Genomic DNA, 21,468 nt, shown 5'->3' with positions numbered 1-21,468 from the left:
ATACCCCTGTGGGCTCGGGAAACAGCTGGCTCCGTTGCAGCTCGTCATTCCAGCGTAGAATTCCCTTCTCTTCTGTCGTTCTAATTGGCAAACCGCGTTTGCGGGGGTATGAGCCATTGGTTAAGGGGGTGTGAGCCATTCAACAGCTGCGTTATCGATGGGGCGGACACGTATAGTTCGTACAGCCGAAGAAAAACCATAGGTACAAGAAGCGCCGGAGGGAACAGCAACAAGAATGTAAACGGTGCCAACGCGAAACGACCACCGACGCAGAACCTTCCTGCGACGCTGAACGAAAACGACAATCGGTCGGTCGGTCGGCTAACTTGGAGCCCGTCAACCTTTGAATCCTAGGATAAGTGGTAAGTGGTCACGTCCCCACGTTTCAATATCCGGAAACCACCTGACCTTTCTAGCGAAGGAGTGTGAAACAAAGGTGAGGTCCATGCAGCTACGTCAGACAGTTTCAAGAAGAAAGGTGGGGCTTCCATCATTTACCAACCACAGTTCTTGTTCGGAGGAAAATGACACTAATCTTCTGCCCCGCAAGCTTTCCTTAGAACTTCCCCAGAGATAGGGTGGACATTAAAATCTCCAGTCGTCATCAAAGGCTGCGGAGTCACTGTCCTGATTCGATGTAACCGCTCGCAGTGTAGGGCGTTGCTCCCGTGGTGGAGAGGTCCGCCTCACCTAAGTGTAGGCAAGGCAGGTTGGAATGCTTGCTCGAGTATAAAGTGGGAAGATTAGAGTGCTCAGGGGAAGTTCCAGTCAGTGATCATCATCATCATCATGCTTTGTTTTAACAACGAGATACAGAAGGTGAAAAAGGGAGGACCGAAAAAAAAGAAAAGCCGAAATATCTTCGACTTGACGAAGCTCCGGTCTCCAAGGCAGACATGGGAGAGGCTGGTGTATCAGTACAGTAACGTATAAAGTATTCACATAACAGCATTTAACACAGGTGCATGTACATACTTTCATGTTATAATATGAAAAATGGTTGCAATGCAGTTGCGTAATATAACGCTCAGTACACAATTACAATGTCTTATCTTGCAAATCATTACTTTGACACAATTTGGATAGCACATCGCATAAGAATGCAAAAAGATAATATGAAAACGTTCAAGATAAGTACAAGATACGCTAGTTACAATCCAGAAACGTTTTCAATATCTTTTAGAAGTAATTTCACGTACTTTCAAGTATATACGTGCATTCGTATGGGAAAAGAAAAGGATTAGAGAAAGAAGGATCTGCATATAGGAGGCTGCTTTCGTGACAGAAATTTTGGCAACGCTGCCCAGGACGATATCACAACCTCGAAGTTTAGAAGCGTGAAGACGCCCTTTGCAGCACGGAGTCCACAACGAAAACCTTGTCGCGCGGCCCGGAAAAAATCGCTGCAGCAGAAACCTGGATTCTAGGGGTCACAGTTACAAGTGTAAACTTGAAAATCGAACGAGAGTACATCAGAAATTCTGATGTGCTTCGGGCCATTAGCACATATTTGGCATGGTGGTTTAGCGAAAGACGGCATTGGTAAAGAAAGAACAGCATAGAGGTTGATGGAAACGGGGTCGTTATAGGCATAGGTAACGATATAGAAGTGTAGGTTCTAATGAAGAGAAAGAAGATAAAAAAGATATTCAAAATGCTAGACGGGAATAGATGTAGCAAAACCTCATTAACTGGATAAGGCTAGGTGTGTATTTGTCACCGCCCCGCTTTAAAAGGGATGTCAGTAGAAAGCATCAACATCATTATAGTTTACAAGCGACATTTATACGTGTGCAAAGTATGAAAACAGCGTACAAACCAAATAGCACATCTTGTAACTATGTCGCGTTATACAACCAGAGGTAAAAGAGGGTGCAGTTACTCTATTTGCGGCCTGTGGCTTTAAAGATAATGAAGAAATGTTAGTAACTGTGAGTCCGAGAGTAATAATTAGAAATGACTTGGAGTACTGGTGGCGTAAATGCAGGAAACACATAAAATGAATAGACATAAGTGCTTAGTCTGACAAATGTTCTTGGTGTGTTATCAGGAAGAATGGGTCTTAAGGGCCTGCAATAAGTGTCAAATAAAGCGAAAAAAAGAGCAACGACCTCATTTGAAATGGAATGGTCCATTGCTCATATTATCCCTTCATCTATTCCCTGAGGTGTCGGCACGGGTCGAGTGTCGTGCAGGGTAACTTTCTATAATACGGCGGTGATCCTGACGGAGCGGCTCTAAACTCCCAAGCTCAGAGAGCTGAAGAAGCCTCGGCGGTCCTGCGTGCGAGGCAGCAACTTTCGGTCACGACGCGCAATATTCCCCCTGTCGGTAGCGGCGTTTGCTGCCGACGGTCTATTGGCGGGAGGGTCTTCCGGCGTGAGGCAGCGGCAGAACAGCAGGGGGCCTGCCGGGCGAACGCGCAAACTTCGCGTGCTGTACAGCCTGGTAGGCACACGCCACGTCTTCGAGCCCGTTTCAGGCCGAGGATGGGGCCGACCCGGCAGTTTTCCTTTCCAAGGCCGGCAGAGCTGCTTTGCGGCTGCTGCCTTGATCCTGATCCCCGCGTTTATTAGCAGCGTGTGTGAGAAGCAGTCACATTTAAGGTGATTCGGAGCGCGGCGGCCATCGTGCCGACTGGTACGGAGCGCGGGAAGGACGGCGTGCTACACCGGGTGCGCGAGCGAACAGGTGAACGCGGAAATGAGGTCGGCCATGTGGGAGGCAAAGGACGCGACGATTTATAGCCGCGAATGAAGGGGGATCGTTGCGAGAAGCGCTGGTAACAGTTCGGGAAAACAAAGTACGCACGGCAGTCGGCCTTTTTTGTGTATTTCCGACGTGTATACCGCGGGAGCTCAGTGCCAGAAGGAGGTGGCCAATGCGGTATGAGACTTCGTGCGATCCGAATATCGGCGGGGCCGGAACGCACAAAAGAAACAAACGAAAGTACCCCCTCCCCCCCCCCCCCCCCCCCCGAGTTATGCGTGGACGTCAATGAACTCGAGGCAGTGAAAATAAAAAAGAAACCTGTATCAACTACTACAGCACGCCATTTCTCCAAGACAATGCTTTGTTCGGGACTTTAGAGAGCCGTCAATTAAATGGCATACTTCTTTTCAATTTGCTCGCGGTCGATAACACCTTGTATTTCAAACAGAGCGATAAACGTGTTTCTATTTTTCTCCCTTTGCCTGTTTCCATCTGTTGCTCATTCGGGCTGTTTCTGTCTCTGTCTATAGCTATTTGCTGCAGAACGCGAGGTCACCGGTTCGTTTCACGAACCGGCGCCTGCCGAATTCCGACTCCATCGGAATGCGAATACGCCAGCGTACTTTAATTTTGCACGCGCGTTCATGAACCACAGGTCGTGGAAATTGATTCGAAGTCATCCCACCGTGGTTTATAGCTAACTCGTAGCAGCGGTGTAGCCTTACATTTAACTGCCACCAATCATTTTTGAAGCAGTACTTACTTAGCTTCGAACAAATTTACGCTCTCATAACTACGAACGAGGGCATCTTAAAATCCGCTTCGGAAGCTAACATTGCCACATCTGCGAGGACATGGACGCGATAGCTCGTGATACATACCGCAATCCGCTCGCCTGAGTTGACGAAGGAGCGCTCTTATTAAAAACTGTCCAAGATGTATTGTGCACATCCGAGCTACTCATACATCAAAGAAAGCGAAGCTGTAGAAGCCATATGGGGAACCAGTGCTTTAGGTTTAAACGGACACGCAGCGTCCCCTTGCGGACATCGCGCGCATTCTTAAGAGAACAAAATGGATATCGGCGGAACAAATGGCTGTCGGTGGTACAATGGATACGGGCAAAAGACAAAAAAAAGAACGCTTGGATGCCGTCGTCCTTGCTGCCTGAATAATTGCTGCAACCAGGAATTAGCCATGAAATAGCCCTATCATTCTATTATTTTGGGGCAACACTACGAGCATAACAGAGGCGGCGTTGGATTGAACGAATGACGGAATGGCTTCATTGCCCATAAAGTCCAAAGGAATGCTATGGTGTGGTTCTCGGTAGCAGTTACTCGAAGGATATTTGACTGGCCTAAGCATCTAAGGCCACAAACAACAGCGCGCGCACAATTGAAGAAAAAGAAAGTATATATATATCAGTTCACAAACATGTGGGCACACAGATCAGAGAGGAATGGTCCATTTGATGAGGACGAAAACACGTAATTGGTATGCGCCAGGAAATATCACAAAATTTATGCAGGAGCATTATTGATTAGTTATGCGTGTTTTACCGTACAACAGGTTGAAAAAAAAAACATAACATGGCTCCAGTAAGCAGATCACAGCACAAGTCGTAGAACGTTTATATATTCCGAAGCACAGCATAAAGGCAAAAAAGAAACGAAGAAATATCCTGATTGTAAGTAGTTCTGTAAGCTCAATAAGGACATCAGATCTATTTCTTGTAAGGCGAGGTTATTGAGTAAAGTCGAAAGCATGGCATGTTGAAGCCTCTGCTGACCATAATTAGTTCTTGAACGTTAAACTTTCCATTGTTCAGGTGTTCTCATGTCATAGGCTTGAATGCTACGACGGCGCCACTACGGCGGTGTGACAACACATGCACGATGACTCTATGAAGACGATGTCGTGACAACGACGGCATAACGAGAGTCAGATGACAAGGCAGGACTGACAGCGACGATGCAATCACCACGACGGCATCACGACCCAAGTGCCCCAAGCAGTTTGACAGATTGGGTCTATGGGTCAGGGTACAAGGCGACATCGCAATGGCATAACGAGAGGGATACCACGAAGGCGGAATGATGACAATGGAATGACCACGACGGCATCGTGACCAGGTGTCACATTGCTAGTGACCCAAGCAGGCGGACAGCTTGGGTCACTGGGTCCGCGTAGGAGGCTGAACAGATAAACTATATACGACTCAATATGGCTGAAGCAGGCAAACAGTGCTGTTCGAATTAAAATGAGAATAACTAGGAACGTGCTTATATTAAAAGACTATATAAAGCCAGCATTTTACCGCAAATGCTTTCGAGTAATAGAGACTTTTAGCGTGTCCGGTATTCCGGCAAGCGCAGGCGGTTTTGCCGGTTCAGCGGGGGCGTAAACGTGAGCGGCCGGATTATTGGCGCCAGCTGGTGGCGCAAAGCTCAACCACACAAACACAAAGCTAATTACTATATTCTGCTTAGCTGCTGGTGTAAATTTTCGACAGTGGCGTAATCGTGTTCACCATTACGCCTCTGCCAAAAATTTGCACCAGTAGCGAAGCAGGATATAGTGGGTTACTGTAGTTTTAGCTCTGTGTTTGTCTGGTTGAACTCTACGCTACCAGGCGGCTGCACCGCTCTGGCCACTCACGTTTACGCCCCTGCAAATCCGGCAATCCGCTCAAACCGCTCCCGTTTACCGGAATAGCGGACAGGCTAAAAGTCTCTAACATTATTTCCAGCGATGTCCGGTGTCTAGCGCCCGTTTCCCTCTTTCCGCAGTAGGTACCGCATAGGCAAACACACGTGGTTCGAAGTCCGCGCCGCCTAACGGCATTCGTTGTTTCTTATGCGCGTGGACATTAGAAATAGTTCGCTTATGCGAAGTTTCCGTGGCGTATATATATATATATATATATATATATATATATATATATATATATATATATATATATATATATATATATATAACTTATGCAAGCAAGATGCGCAATCCTTCTGACACGACCTGTTCTGACCTTTATACTGAAAATATACAGGACGGGGGCCATTCTCAAGCGTACGGTGGACGCGGGCACCCGGCTTGACGAAGCGCTGCTGCAAAGCGGAAAAATGAGTGCATTCGTGTTTTTGCTTCCCATCGGGCTCGCGTGAGTGTGTGTGTGTAATCGCACGCTGAGGGCAAATTCAGCCGACACCGGTTTGCGGCGGACCTGAATAGCACCGCATTGCTTCGCATTTGCGCGGAGGACGCCGCGAGGAAAAGCTGAACGAAAGGAGAAAATGCAGTTGCTGCACTGTAACTTCACGTCACGCGGGAAAGAGGCGCGGTCCGCTCGTCGAACCGGGAGATCCACGCAGGACGGAGCGTGGTTGGTCCCCTGTATCCTGCTATATATACGGTTCTCGTGGTATGGGGTATGTGGCCTCGTAGCCGGTTTATTCTTCTCATTACTCCATCTGATTGCGCAGTCCCCGGCACCCTCCCGCGATTTCTTTTCTTCACTTCGGCATTCGCGGTTTCCGTATCCCACGCGTCGAGGAAAGGATTACCTAATGCATCGATTTATCCATTACCGGTTCGTTTCGATAGCCTCCCTTTCTTTAACGTTGAGAAGAAGACAAGTAAGAATGGCGTGTCGTCCCGCTTCCTATACACGTGTATTTCTTTTCGCCTTCTTTGTTTTCGTAAAGTTACGTGCAGTGCTCTCAATAAGGAAAGACGCTTCGCTTCTCCTTTTTTTTCGTCGCGGTCTTACGCGTACCACAGTGGCGTAACAGGAATGGTCCTAATTCCGCGTGCGTGAACTGGCACGTGGCGTACCAGCTTTATCTGCTAGGATTCTCCAAAGGAATGTTCCAGGATAGCGGACAAGAACAGCGCAATAAATTCACCGACGATTACGACACTCCCTATTGCGAAATTTGAACGCAGCTCTACGCGTGTTTTTATTTCGAGATATACTGGGGCAAGGAACTTGAGAGAGACTCGTCGAAGGTTTTACTGTAATCGTGCGTGCCCTCGTGGCTTCAAGAGTACTACACATGCAATTGCTGTCACGCGTACAATGAGATTATAAGAAGCTTTGGTGACAGCAGCCAACGGGTAGAACTATCGATAACATTCGAGAAACTTCTGATACATGCAAGCGCATAGTGCGTCGAGGGATAACGTTTCACATTTGTTAACCGGTGAAAAGGAGTGACCGAAGAAAGATAAAGAAGTATGCATGTCAATATTTTGCATTATTATTATATAGGTACACGGTTTATATTAGAAAGCGAACGCTGCGAGTAGCGCGGATATTGTGTACAATCTCTCTCGTGCGGCACACTGCAAACGGAGTGAAGTGTGGCGCGACTGCATCGCTAGTCGGCAGATCGTGAGAGGCAGCGCGTGGGTAACGCGCGGCCGCCATTCACAGCAACCGCCGCAGGCAGACCTCCGCTCACGCAGCCCTTTGTTTCCATATATGGTATCGGCGGACACGCTCGCCGCATGCCTTATCGATGACGTGGTCGGTGAACAGACGACAGTGCGCTACTCTGGCGCCACCTAACTCGTAGCGGTCGTCGCCGCAGAGCCCGTGTTACGCTGCACTTTGTTATCTACTTTGTTCCACTTTGTTATCACTTTTCCTCTCCCTCCACTCTCTCCCCAGCGTAGGTTAGCAAACCGGAACCTTCCCTCTGGTTAACCTCCCTGCCTTTCTCCTTTCCTCTGTCTCTCTCTCTCCCTTTTCTCACGCTTTTGCCATGCCCTCCTCCTCCGCGTTCCTCCTCTCGCTCTCTTCCCTATCACCATTTTTTATCCCCCGCTGCGCTCCGCGTTCGCTCTTTCATAGTTCGCTGTGCTCGTTCGCTCGGTTACGCTGAGGGACGCCGACGCTCAACGCAGGTACGGGCGCCTAAGAGCTGCGCTCAATACAAAAATCTGGGCTTCTCGTGAATAAGAAAACAGCGCACCTGGAAAGAGGAGTACAGGTATTCGAGCCAGTGGTTCATTTATTTGATCGCTAGAGCAATGAACCAAATAACGCCAACGAAGAAACTGATGGCAGGCTCGAAGACATCTGATCCTCACTGCAGCGCACAAACACATGCCACAGACAGCCCACCGGATGTTTATTAATATCACGTGAGCGTCGACCGCACCGCATTTTAGTGCCTTATAACGGCGAGAAACGACGAGATGCACGATAGTGCGCACACAACTGCATTACGCATTGCCGAGGCTCTAATTCTTGAGACACAGGGTGGCTGCATGGCCAAGAATATAAAAAGCAACGCAGAATTAAAAAAGAAACCCAACTGCGATAAATAATCTCGTAGAGTGCAGTTTAAATATGTAAGCCTACTCGTTTTAGTTATTCATCAGGTGATGGCCCGCCGGTGGCAATATTGCTCACCATTGCGGAAGAACTTTAGGCCGCCATTAAAAAAAAGACCTACGGCAGTGAAATCTCTGGCCACGTAATAAGCCTATATTCACATAGTGTAGATACAGAACAACCTCAGTGGCAAATATAAAAAAAAAAAGAACTAGTGCATGCGTCACGATAGGTTCACAAAAGTAGGCGTTTATAATCGCGAAGCTGAAAAAAAACAAAAAAAAAACGTTGCTATCCTCGCTCGCCGGAAGTAACAAAAGACCCTGTCAACACGAGTCCTCGGCATGACCTCCGAGATGGGGCACAGCCTGCGGCTTCCCGAGGAGCGCTGTAGAATCTCGGAGGCTGGGACTTACGCCACCGCGGCCTTTCGCTAACCACCAGGAGCACGCGTTGTCTGCTCAGACACTAATAATAAAGGCTGCTAGTAAATAAAATTAGACAGTTACCAGCCCTGCAGCTTTGCCAAGATTGCCTCGGTATAGCACGTACTAGTAGTGATTTATTACCGATTTAGCCATAGTGAAACCATCGTACAGTTGGCTTTTAAGCAGGCCAAACACTTGTACAATCTGCGCCTAGCTCGAGCTCTTATCGCTCGAATTCCGTCTCTCACGACGCCACTTTCGGTAACGAGAACGGCGGCATGCCCTCTCTTCCTTTTCCTCCCCTTGTCGCGCGCTCTAGGCGTCGCATCGTCGCCGTTACGTGTCGCGCTTGTCGCCCTTCCTTCAAGAGGCTCTCGTTTAACTCGAGTGTCCGCCCAAACGAACAAAAGACCGCTTCCATAAAGAGAAGGAAAAAGGCCCAGTGAAACCGGAAGTAGTGCCGCGAAGAAAGAGAGAGAGAGAGAGAGATTGGAAGGGAAAGTGGCGGGAACATAACGGTCTAAATTTAACTTCCTCGTTGTCGAAAGCACCCGGTTTTGTCCCCTCGCAGAGCGCCCGATAGAGAACGTGAATGAGAAAAAAAATTACAGCGTAGAAAGAAAGAAGGAAAGAAAGATAGAAAGAAAGAAAGGCGCTAGTCGCGCTTTCAAAGGTGCCCCGGCCTGAACGAGAGCTATGCGGGCCGTAGCGTCCGCCGTACGTGAAGTTCATTTCACTCCCGTTTTAACGACGTCCGTGCAGGTTCGGCTTGAGGAAGGATGCTCGGTGTGGACGTCGCTTCTTTTTTATCGCCCGTGTACTCTTTCAGAAAGAACGCGCCACCTCCGGCGTGAAGCGCCTACGCCCGTTGAGCTCCACACTGAAAACCATTCTCATTGAGGCGCTTACGAGGGGATGGAACACGGGCGACACCTCTCGGCATTCTGGCGAACTTAAAGGGGGTGCGCGCACGGATGGTGCGACTCGAGCCCACGCGAGGGGTGGTCGAGATTACAACGGATTTCGAGGGCAATGTAAATCGCAGTGAACTTCCCGAGAGGCCGTACGAACGTCTGTGCCTGTACAGCTAGCTACGGGAGCGCAACAGCGAACGCCGTATTTGTCAAACCGCGAATTATGCATTGGCGCGCCCTGGCGCGTCCTGTTGCACGGCCCACCCTGGTGATGGGTAAATGCAGAAAAAAAAAAGTGGCAGTGACCATTTTTTTGTAGGCTTAATACGTGTCCGCATCTGTGGTGTGTGTGCGTGTGGACATGTGTGATGCATAAAAAAAAAGGGGCAGCTTTCATTTGTTGACTGATCTCCGGATAGATGATTACAATGTAGCCTATCACCCCGTTTGTCGATAGTTATTAAACAAGCAAAACAACCAACGTCGCCGTGAATCCTCACGCTTGAATCCATTGCTTTCATTTCGCATCACAAAAGCACCTAGAAGAGAACATTTTCCTAATTTTCAAGTGCGCTTCACTGCACTGCATGTTTGCCCACCTAATGAAGGCACCAGTCATTGCTAAAGCAAAGACTAAGTGTTCGCTACGCATGCTGGTGCTTGTCTCTCGCTCATGGTTTTATCGCAAGAAGAACGTCGACATTGTCCATGTCATAATACAGTTTGCAGAGACAACATGGCCACAATTAGCACATGATCGGGGTAATTGGAGAAGTGTGGGAGAGACCTTTGCCCTGCATTGGGCGTAACCAGGATGATGAGGATGATGAATACAGGCAAACAGTGCTTGTGCTCACTGTTTGCAAAAATGACTCCGCCGCCATTAGTTGGGCAAACTGGCTCGCAGGAAAGCTAGCTTTACAATTATGAAAAGGGTCTATTGTAGGCTCCTAAAGCATAATTCTGCGAAGCACGCAACCCCTACCCATAGAATCCGATAACCCTGGGCTTGCTGCGTAATTCGCGAAGCGGAGGGGTATTTCATTGGGCGGGTCGCCTGTCATCACTACCGCGTTGTGGTTGTCCTGCGTATGCGTGATCAGAAAGGAGACTGACTGAAGTGAACATATCGCCCCAGTCATGCCTGTATATGCCACTGATTTAGAGGTGTCACTAAATCACACGAGGTGCGCAAATTCAAACTGCTTACGATCAATAATTGCTGTACAGCAAGCATAATTTTTACCATGCTCGATACTACTTTGCTTGATAGTGCACAGAGATAGCGCCGTGCGCTCTTGATATGAACCGGCGACAATCGTAATATGTAACGAGCCCGTTACTCCCGACGCCGGTACCGAGGGTGACTCAAGCGATTTCAAAGGCTATAGTAGAATGCGGCACGGGGGTTACAGATTTCTTTACTACTTTGCCACGCCTGTACCCGCGTTCGAACTGTTCGAAGTGCAGGGAGCAACTAGACTCCAAGTTGTCAAGCTAACAAATGCATTTCATTTGCATACCGTATCGCTCAGAAACCGGAAACGGCACGAAATATCCGCAGCACGTCGAAACAGATAACAAAAATGAAAGGCGAGGATGCCGAGACGTTCCGAAAAGGAAGCATTTAAGGTGGCTTTTAAGTGACACAGCGGGTCAGCTTGTAATCCGAGGCAATAAAATCAAACGTCCGTTTCCTCCAAATGAATGTAGGCCTCCTGCTGCGAACAAAATGTGCGCCCAGCAGGAGGTCTGGATTTAGAGCTAGCACGGGACAACGAAATGTTAATTGTTAGTCCCTTGAATTAAACATCAGGAGAGATCGATAAAGCAATCAAAGAAGATGCCACAAACGATTTTGAACGAAACCACGAACTATATCCAGTAGATTTCAATTTCGGCGATTGATAACAGCGAAAGAGCAAGATTCCTCCAAAAAAGGAAAGAAAGAAAAATACTTACGCCTGACCGGGATCGCTGAGTACGTGGGTGGCACGTATAAGGTATTGAAGAAGCCGCTGGAGCTGCCGTTCTTGGTGTTTAGCGCTTTCGTTGTTTGCGCGCGGCCTATACGCCGATGATAGATAGCTCAGTTTCCTCACGATCGCTTCCCCGGTGGGCTTGCACATAAGCGGTTAAATTTAGAAACGCACAGATCTACGCCAACGAATCAACGAATCGATGCCACCTGAGAGATTGCTTCCCACCAAGCCCAGATTAGCTTCAAAGAACGTGCCGGTCGAGGCCCATAAGACTCTCGAAAAGGGACGAGTCCTACGGAGGCACGTCGCTTGCAGCGCGGCTCCGAACGTTTCTATTCCGTTCACGGGACCAGCTTGTAGCGACAAGCTGGTCCCCGAATGTGGGGGGCGGTTCTGAGGGATGGCATTGCACCGGGCACGGGTTAGCTGGCCGGAGTTAGTGGCTGCTATGGTCAGTCTCTTGAATCTGTGAAGAAATATGTCTATAAAGACAAGCAAACGGGAGTAGCTCAAACGCTAGCTTAGATTGAGAAGGACAAATGGTACTGAGCCGGTTAGGACGACGCGATGGTGGCCAACAAGGCGTGCCGTGATCTTTACGTTGATTGGTAGAAGGCGGCGAGAGAAGCGGCGGGCGGAATGGTGTCGGCGCAGCGTCCAGCCCGGCCTCGGACCCAGAGCGCGTTCTGTTCGATATGCTCGTGACTCGCTAACGGCAGGTTCTGTTATGCTTAGGGCAGATAACTAATTGCCTATTGATTTTAAAGGAATCGGTTCCGAGAGAACGAAAACCACCGTCGAGGACGCGAGAGGCACAATGCGCAGGCACAAGGTATAGTATAGCGGCTGGCACAGGACGATGGGTAATTGGAGATCGCTGCGAGAGGGCATCGTCCTTCCGTGGAAGGAAAATAAGGTCGTGTTGTTGTTGTTGATGATGATGATAATGAAGCTTTATGAAGGAGATTCACATTGTGACAAAAATATTCAGATGGAGAGCAACGGGTTCCAACGCACACATTCACAGTTACCGAAAGGCTCTACCGTATCTTTCAAAAACGAAGTATACGATCTGCGCTCGATACCAATGCTACTACATGATGCTGAAAGTTGAGAGACATGAGAGAACGGACTAAAATAACGGCCACGTGAAGAGCGATGAAGCGGAAGATAATAAATGCCATGTTAAGATATAGCAGTATGAATTAGACTGCGAACGAGCGTAGCAGATTTCCTCCTTGAAATCACGAGGGAGGAGGGGAATCCGGCCGGTGACGTCAAGGAAAATAAAGCGCAGTTGAGGACGGGAGAGGATTGGAAAATTCGCTGAGATTAGGATATTATGCCGGCGTTGGTCACAGGCCGCTGGCTCAAGCACAAGGACAATTGGAGACTCCTGGCGGACACATTCGTCCTGGCAGCGGATATAAAATGGTGATCCCCGTGGCATCATCTGGCGTCAATGCTCCACCTAAACACTTCTCTGCTTGTCAGGACCATTCTAGAAGCACTCTCATACAGCGGCAGCTCATAAACGGTCATGGTGGCCACACCTAAATGCATGTGTCACTGCAGGTTTACAATTACTTCTTACTGTGTGACGCAAGCTGCGTTCTTGTTGAACTGTGAGTTTCCACCTTCCACCCTTTTAGTAAACGGAGGGCACTAAAAATTAGGCACGGTAAAGCGCACCCCATGTTTGTGCGGTAGCGTGAACTGAAGATTTTTGAGGTCTTCTTCGGTGGCAGCCATTGCTCGGTAGAAATGGCTCCCTTTACTTCTGTGCCAGTAAATCAGAGTTAAACGCAGTAGGCGATGTACGCTTATGTCTCAACATAACCAGATTTACAATAGAAATTCCGTGCAAGGACATCTTAATGGGGCGGATGGTGCAGTTATCTTAACATGCATAACTGAGCAAATAAGCACACACCACCATGTTTTGACCGGCCCACGTTTTCTTGTGCGGTTTGCGTTTCTTTGTGTAGTCCATCATGCAAACAGAAATGGCGTGCTGTTAGGTCGTGTGTATAGTCGCCATGCAGGAAAACGGACACCGGATGTTTTGGTGCACTCTCAATAACGACACTATCGGAGCAGAGGTGCGATGGCGAGCGAGATTGAGGAAGTTCAGCGCCGCGACTAGGCGGTGGGGTCCGAGACACAAATTTCGCGGTGACCTTGCGGACTGCATCGAGAACGAGGTTGCGTACGTTGTGAACGCCGCACCAACAATACGTGTTCGCTATCACTGGCCGCATGCGTGGCATTCACGAACGCGTGACTCCCGTGCCGTTCTCGCACGTGCTTTGCCTTGAGATTCACTACAGCTCGGGTCGAGCTCCAGAAGCAGCCTGCACGCATGCCACCTGCGGAGAGAGAGAGGGCATCGCTTTGCTATTTATCTAGGCTGCGTATTGTCCTGCCACTCCCCTGGGTGGGGGCTACACATAAGCATAATCTTAAGCTCGGAGAAATAACTCCAGAAATACTTCTTGCAACCTACTGAGTTAGGCAGACAGTGCACCCTCTTTGAGAGAACAGACACCCCTTGCTATGCGACCTCGGACAAGAAGGTATTGAGAAAACTGTAAATTAATCAAGCATCTGCCATGTTACAATTGAACACATTTACGGTAGTCCTCTCCTTCGCACCCTTTAATTGCTCAAATTCGCTCTGGGGAACCGAGAGCTTTCTTAAGCAACGTAAGTTTCTGGGATTGCGAAGCTGCGGACAAAATCTGTAAAATTTATTCAAAACGAAATCCCAAGGTCTCACGGAAAACAATGATAAAGGACTCAAGGTGGCGACAACGGCATGTACAACGACGACAGCACGAAGACGACGACAACCGAAAAAGGCCCGACGGCGTCCATGTCGTAGTCATAAGTCGGAATTCTGGGTTGGTGAGAAGTAGAGCTTACTGTCGAGCGATGTCTTGCGTCAAGGAAGCACAAACTGGTGACAAAGATGATGATGGTCATACCACTACAAACGTCGCAAAAGCTGGGTAAGGTCACCAACTCGCTCACACCGGCACCCTGTTACCCTCTCAACAGCTGCCTCTGTAAAACATCGGCGCCTAGCTAGACCTGTTTTTAAGGTATTTACACCAAGATTCGCCGTCTTACACACCTAACATTTTCTCTCAGGCTTTCTTGCGCGCACTACAGCACTTGCAGCCGGTATCCTGGATCAATATTCCCCGCACACGCTGTGGGACAAGTGATGCCGAATGACGCAGTGGATGCCGAAGCGAGAGAAAAACATAACAAAGCTGACGAAGTGTGTAAAGTGCAGAACTATCAGCTACAAAGTCGATCAACTTTGTTGACGCGCGTATGGCGTATACAAATACGTTTATTCGAGGCTATTTATGAACTGCACTGAATCTTGGGAACCACGCCCTGGTGTGTGCCAATTGCCCGCACGTTTGGTGTGTGGACACACACTGGAATGCATGACCTTCGTTTTTGACTTCAAAGCTGTTGCAGTTTCGATGACCCTTGGAACTATCAACTCTTCCGGTCTCCCTTCTTTCTGTCATTTGAGGAAGGGGACCAAACTTTTTTTTTATAAATGTGAGCCGATGGTAGAATAGTCCGACGTAGGCGGCGCCCCTATAGTCCAGGATGCTGTGGCTCTGAGCCACGGAGTGCAGCATGCCCACACAGTGTTCACTGTTTACCGGTTTCCTCTTTCTATTCGTCCTTTCTCTTCTTCCCAGTGTAGGGCAGCAAACCAGACTCTTGTCGGTTTGACGTCCCCGCCTTTCTTTTCCTCCCTTTTTCCCTCTCTTCAGGACTCAAACTTCTCCCACTGCTCCGCAATTGTTCCGGCGACGGGTGGCTTCGACAGGCTGAGCCCACACTCCTATACCATGTGGCAGAGGGTATTGGGCGCAGAGCTGAACGTGCAGTTCTGATTGTGCCGAGTAGGATACGAGGCACACAGCAGGGTGCGGTGCAATAATGCGCTGGTCTGTAGTTTCCGGAACATCACCACCTCTTCTCTGGTCAGCTTAGGGTGCAAGGGTGGTTAGGTCTTCATACCCAGTTTGCAGTGGTTCAGGATGTTTGCGTATTTTTTTCTGGACGCCTTTGCGCGGGTCGACCCGGGCTCGTGAACCCAGCTGGATAGCCCGGAGAATGGGATCTCGGGCAGCCGCGTGGCCCGCTGATCACCCGCCAAGTACTGGCGTCCCGGTGCCCAGATAATGTGCATTTCTTGAAGATTTTCTTGTTTCCGCTGGAAGTTCAGGGCTTGTTTGGAAAGACGACCTGTTTGGAACTTTTTGCTCGCTGTTTGCGAATCCATGATGACACTAATGTGTTCTTGCTTTGCCGTCGTGACCGTAAGGGATATCATCATTCCTTCCACGTAGTCAATCTTTCGAATGTCCGACGTGGGCGTTGCTACCTGTTCTCCCTGGCCGTTTATCACGCTGACAGCATGTGCCACCCTGTTCTTGTATTTTGTAGCGCCGGCGTATCTGACTTCCCTTGCTCTTTTCGGTCCTTCGCAGGCCTTGCGTATAGCTCTCATCTGCCTCTTTTCCTTGTTGTATTCCGGATGCATGTTTCTTGGGACGTTGGCTACCGTGGTATCCATCCACAAGGTGATAAGGAACCGCTGTTTGCTGCTGGATTCGTCTTCCGCAGCATACCCCATTCTTCTTAGCGGGTCCTTGCACGTGCTGGTGAGATTGAGTCCCTCGATCTTACTCGTCTTGTGGGTCTCTTCTAACTCCTCCCGAATATTGTGGATGCCCAGCCTGGGTAGCTTCTCCGACGACGTCATCGGGGGAAGAAGCCTCAGTGCCAGCGTGCAGGTGTTTCTTTTTGGAGTGTTCAGTTTGCCACTGCCACACTTCTTGAGACCCAGTTACGGTGTGCCGCTCGTCACTCTGCGTTATTGACCAACAAAGAATCATGGGCTTAAGGGGCAGCAGGACATACCATTTGAGGAAGACACGAAGTTTGATGTGATTGAGTTGCATGCGTACGTATTATTATTATTATTATTTGTTTTGAACACATATACACAATTAACAGGAAAGGGGAAGCGAGAAGCAGGCTGGCCACTTCCACCGGAAGGGGCACAACGCCTGCCTACTCTTCAGAAGGGAGGTGACGGCAACATAGAAATGGAAGATAGGAAGGAGGGGAGGAAAGATGAAAGGAAGAGCAACAGGACAAATCTAAAAACTAAAGTAGAACACAGTACAGATCACACACAGTAGGTCTGGTCACTGAAGGTCACGCTACTACAGAATGTTGAATAGAATAGATTCAACGCCACAAACGTGAACCTAAGTTAGTTACTTCTAGAAAAGTAAGTAGGGCGCGATGAGCCTCATCACGTTTAGACGCACAACCATTGGGATATAAACATTCGCCAAGTGTCGTACACCGCAGGCCAAGCAGATGATAGTTTCTCACTAGTGACATGCGCTGCACACTGAAAGCGTGACACTGAAATATAAGGTGCTGAAGTGTCTCGCAGCAGCCACAAGACGTACATAATGGACTTGCCACACGTCCTTGTCTGTATAAACGTTCGTGCACGTTCATGCAGCCAACCCTCCGCTTGAGTAGTTCTGCTCTAGCACGACGAGGCAAGCCTCCACCGCGAACACGGAGTGGGAACATTCCACTTGAGACGCGCTGGTCTGGATGCTGCTTGAGTAGGTGCATGCATACGTAAACCACGTACATTACAGTAGTTGAATGTAGCCTTTCTGGAAGGCCTCTGGCTTATCGGCCGCCGTGGCTCTGACGTTAAGTCACAAAGTCGCGAGGGTGGTACCACTTCGCGATGGAGGTGAAATGCAAAGAAAGGTCGTGTACTTAGATTTATGTTCATTTCAATGAATCCCTCGGCGTACAAAATTTATCTGAAACTATCCGCTATGATACTTGCCGTAGCCCATATTGCGGCATTGCGGATATTATAACTTAATCCCTTAACGCAATGATTCAGTTATACATATACAGCCATCCGTCTTGGTTTAGCAACTTCTCACGTGCTTCTTGTTTTATATCATTGTTGTTCCTCCTCAGAACCATGTACAAAGGAATAGCCTTCACAACTGTCAGTTGGCCAAGTCTATTTTCTTTATGGCTTGGAAAATACAGCATAAGGTAACGATGACGGTAGGATGAAAGTTAAACAGCACAAGCCCGGTACGTGCGAGTCTCAATCCCTGCAAAGAATATTACTTCAAGCTGTAATTTCCAAATCACAAATGAGTTACAATCAGCCTAACTTTCTATTCTTCTGCCTTTCTTTTGTTTCATTTCAAGTAAACAAATATACAGTTTCTTCGTATAAAAAGATGCCTGGAACGAATTTAGCACATGCCTAAAACTCATTGTATGCAATGTTCAGTGTCAGCCAAGAAAATTATATCAAAAAGGAGAGCTGGGACAAGTCAATATGGTGGCCTATGCTAAATTACGTAACCTTTCTCACATCCGGCTCACAGGCATATCGGACTGGCGAATTTAAGGTATTACGGCCCATCGACAGCGATAGGCCCAATTTGTACACCGATAACGCATCGTCGAAGGCCCGAGGCGAGGCTCAGGTGGTTCCACCTACCCCGAAATCCGGTCCGGATTGCGAATACTCCCAAAGTTGAGAAACCCTGAGCAGCTCGTAACGCAGCTGCGGTATATTCCTTCCGCAGTGCGGTCCGGCACACACCTACTCCGCAGAGTAGGCAGCAAAGGTATAGTGCGTGCACGGCACCCCACGCGCATCGCTCGTGGGTCCTGCGACATCCCCTTCTCGATTGGACTAGAAAAGCACCGGCGGCCGGTGGGCAGAAGCGACAGTGATCTCGCCATTCGGATCGCGCGCTTTTTTGGTGAGGCGTCGAAGAAGCGGTAGAGCCAGTGGTTGCTTGAGAAGAGAAGGAGGGAAGGTAGATAAGAGAGACGCGCTTCAGTTCTTTTCCTTTTTTTTTTTTGTCGACTTAGTTCCTCCTGTACGATTCCGCGCTGAAATAAGTGAAAGTCTGCTTGCACATGTGTTTGTCTATACTTTAAGGGTGAGCAATAGAAGATGCGCTGCGTTAGAAGAAGGAGGGAGAATGTGCGGCGATGATAGGCTTTCAGCGCTTCGGGATCCGTTTGGGAGTTCCACGCGCGAGCGCGGAGGCTCAGCTACCGGAAGAAGCTTACGGAGTCGGGGTTTGTCCGGCGGCTATCGTCTGTGGCAGCAGGCGGACGCGAGGACGATCCTCTTTGTCGATATAGACACTCCGTTTCGAAGTATACTGACCTGAAACTGCTCGCGCGCCCGGAGGCCAACGAAGAAGCCGTCCACCGTGCGGTGCCGCGTGGGGATATGGAAGTCGCGCGCGGGCCAAAGCCACCGCCTCTTTCTTTTTTCTTTCTCGTTTGCTTTATCGTGGCGTCGGGCTTTAACGGCGTCTGGGCGCCGCTTTTCTTTCGGTTCAGTCAACGGAGCACGTGCACGTGTGATCTGTACCTCGAGGGGGAGTTTGTGCTGCTGCGACGAGGGAGGACGATGCGGAAAGAAAGTACAAAGAGGAGGCGCGACCAGCCCGGAATACGGGGTTGAAGGGGACCGCGCTGATTTCGTCCGCCATATAAAACGAGCCGGGGAAGTTTTCCGGAAAACACACAACCGGTGGTGTTTCGCCGAGTACGTAGCCACGAGGAACAAAGCTCAGCGCAAGGGACGCACGGAAACATAAACATGCAGATCTTGGTAAGTGAAGAAGCGTAGCGCTTGTGGAGACCACTTAATTTGTCAACTTGTATATAGAGCGATGAAAGTAGAAATAAGTAATGATGAATACATTGCAACTGCCTGAAGAAGCGAGGATTTTAATCGCCGATTCTGCGCCGACGAGGATTCGTAGGGAATGAGATGTGCAGAGCATGTACAAAGTAAGCAAGACGATATTTGCACTTAGTCAGCAAGCAACGATTCATGTTGAGTGGAGAGTATTAGTGTATTATATTAGTATTGGCAACAAGCTGTGAATTAGCGTTTGACCTTGTCCGTCTTCGTGTTCCTAACCATAGTCCTTTGTTACGCATAACTGCCGCGTCTGGCCATGATGAGGAGTATTAGTGCGAGGAGCAGCACATGAATTTGCCGACAACAATCCGAAGAACTGGCGTCATTGTAAGGGATTTCACGTGTGTTGGCAATAAAACTGTGTTCAAGGAGAAAAAGAGACAAAAGTCCCTTTACCTAGATGTCCATGACTTAGGGTACTTAGCCAGCTTCCATAGGCCGAATGAATCATACAAGCAGCGTAGTTTGACAAAGGTTTTGCACATTGAAAGGACATTTGTTTCCACACCGATGCTCTAAACGTCGATCTATACGTCGTATAGATCAGGAATGAAAGGTGCTTTCAGATACCGGGGCTCGTATTCTATACGTGAACTTATTAGTCGGGAAAATGATGCAAGTAATCCACCGCGCTCTATTTTCCGACTAAATATTGCTGCCACAGTCTGATTGAGTTGGTCAGTGACGTTCGCTTCAATATTGCACGTGCGTTTAGAGATAAACTTCAATAATATTTACCCGTATAAAAACCAAAACACCGTGAAGCCTCCGAAGAACGTAACTACATGTAGGAAGCTTCATTTTTTTTTGACGATGTGTTAGACGTGCCTTTGCAATCATTCGCAGAACTCGCAAAAGCTCAAGCTCAATGTTTTAAATAATACACGCATTTCTCAAATTTCTCTACTTTCCCACAGAAACTTACCATCCTTCTTGCCGCTTCGGCCATGTCCATGGCTGGATACCTGAGCGGCGGTGGGCTCGGCGTCACCTACGCTGGTGGCGGGGGCTATGGCCTTGGCTACGGAGGCCTGGGCTACGGTGGTGTCGGCCTGGGCTACGGTGGCCTGGGTTATGGCGGCCTCGGTTACGGTGGCCTAGGCTACGGTGGTCTCGGCTACGGAGGCGTCGGACTTGGGGGCCTAGGCTACGGCGGTCTCGGCTACGGCCTCGGAGGGCTTGGCGGGGGACTGGGATACGGCTATGGTCTCGGAGGCCTGGGATACGGCGGAGGCCTGGGATACGGCGGAGGCCTGGGATACGGCGGAGGCCTGGTGGCCGCTGCTCCAGTCGCGGTCGCCGTGGCGCGCCCTGTGGCTGTTGCAAGGCCCGTAGCTGTCGCTCCCCAGTACGTAGCCGTACAGAGGCCAGTGGCCGTCGCTCAGCCGGTCGTGGTCCAAAGGGCTGTAACATACGCTCAACCTGCGGTCCAGAAGGTCGTCGCTGTCCAGCGTCCCGTCGCAGTGGCCGCCCAGAAGGTAGTCAGCGTCTCTCGTCCTGTCGCAGTTGCCCAACCAGTTGCCTACGCTCAACCAGTCGCTGTCGCCCCAGTGGCCGTCGCTGCTGCTCCAGCCGTAGGCGTCGTCGGATACGGTGGTGGACTGGGATACGGAGCAGGGCTGGGATACGGAGCAGGGCTGGGCTACGGAGGCGGACTCGGCTACGGCGCTGGACTGGGATACGGCTACGGAGGTCTCGGCTACGGCGGAGGACTGGTTGGAGTTGGCTACGGAAGCGGCCTCAGTTACGGCCTTGGTTATGGCGGGTACGGACATGGCGTGAAGCCCGGCTACAGTCTCGGCGGGTATGGCTACGGCTACGGCGGCTACGACTACCTCCGCAAGAAGAAGTAAGCACCTTCGACGTTGCTGCATTGTGTGGTTTGAGTGTGACGTCATCGGATGAGTCATCATATGCAGTGTGGTGCTTGCGGACTGTGTGGGATGAGTTCATGCGCACAGAGAACCATAGTGTACAGAAAAATAAAAGCTTCGCATGTACCAATGTTGTACCGGTGCTGTCCTGGTGTAAGCGCTTTTCTGCAAGGCCCTGTTAAGCTCAACTGCTCACCTAATGTTAACTGTCGCTTTTCCTGTCCTAGGAAGACAGCAGGTTTCTGAGGAAGTATGACAAGGCTCAAGTAAAGGAACAAGAAATGCCCCGAGTGGTTAAAATCCTTCGAAGGAAGAAAAAAATTCGGTCAGCCACTATAGGCTTGTCAATTATTAACAAGACCACCTAGGCAAGAGGGAGG

General features: G+C 49.4%; 1 protein-coding gene across 1 annotated transcript; it reads left to right on the top strand.

The window, feature by feature from the left end:
• Nucleotides 1-19,012: 19,012 nt before the first annotated feature.
• LOC126526046 (uncharacterized) lies at nucleotides 19,013-21,214 on the top strand. Its single transcript, XM_050174045.3, has 2 exons — nucleotides 19,013-19,118; nucleotides 20,132-21,214. The coding sequence occupies exons 1-2, from the start codon at nucleotides 19,107-19,109 to the stop codon at nucleotides 21,065-21,067; spliced, it is 948 nt and encodes a 315-aa protein (XP_050030002.3). The 5' UTR covers nucleotides 19,013-19,106; the 3' UTR covers nucleotides 21,068-21,214.
• Nucleotides 21,215-21,468: the final 254 nt, after the last annotated feature.

This window comes from Dermacentor andersoni, chromosome 8 (genome assembly GCF_023375885.2).
Source record: "Dermacentor andersoni chromosome 8, qqDerAnde1_hic_scaffold, whole genome shotgun sequence".
NCBI lineage: Eukaryota > Metazoa > Arthropoda > Arachnida > Ixodida > Ixodidae > Dermacentor > Dermacentor andersoni.
Note: the sequence above shows the minus strand (reverse complement) of the source record. Positions and strands in the feature narration are given on the sequence as shown.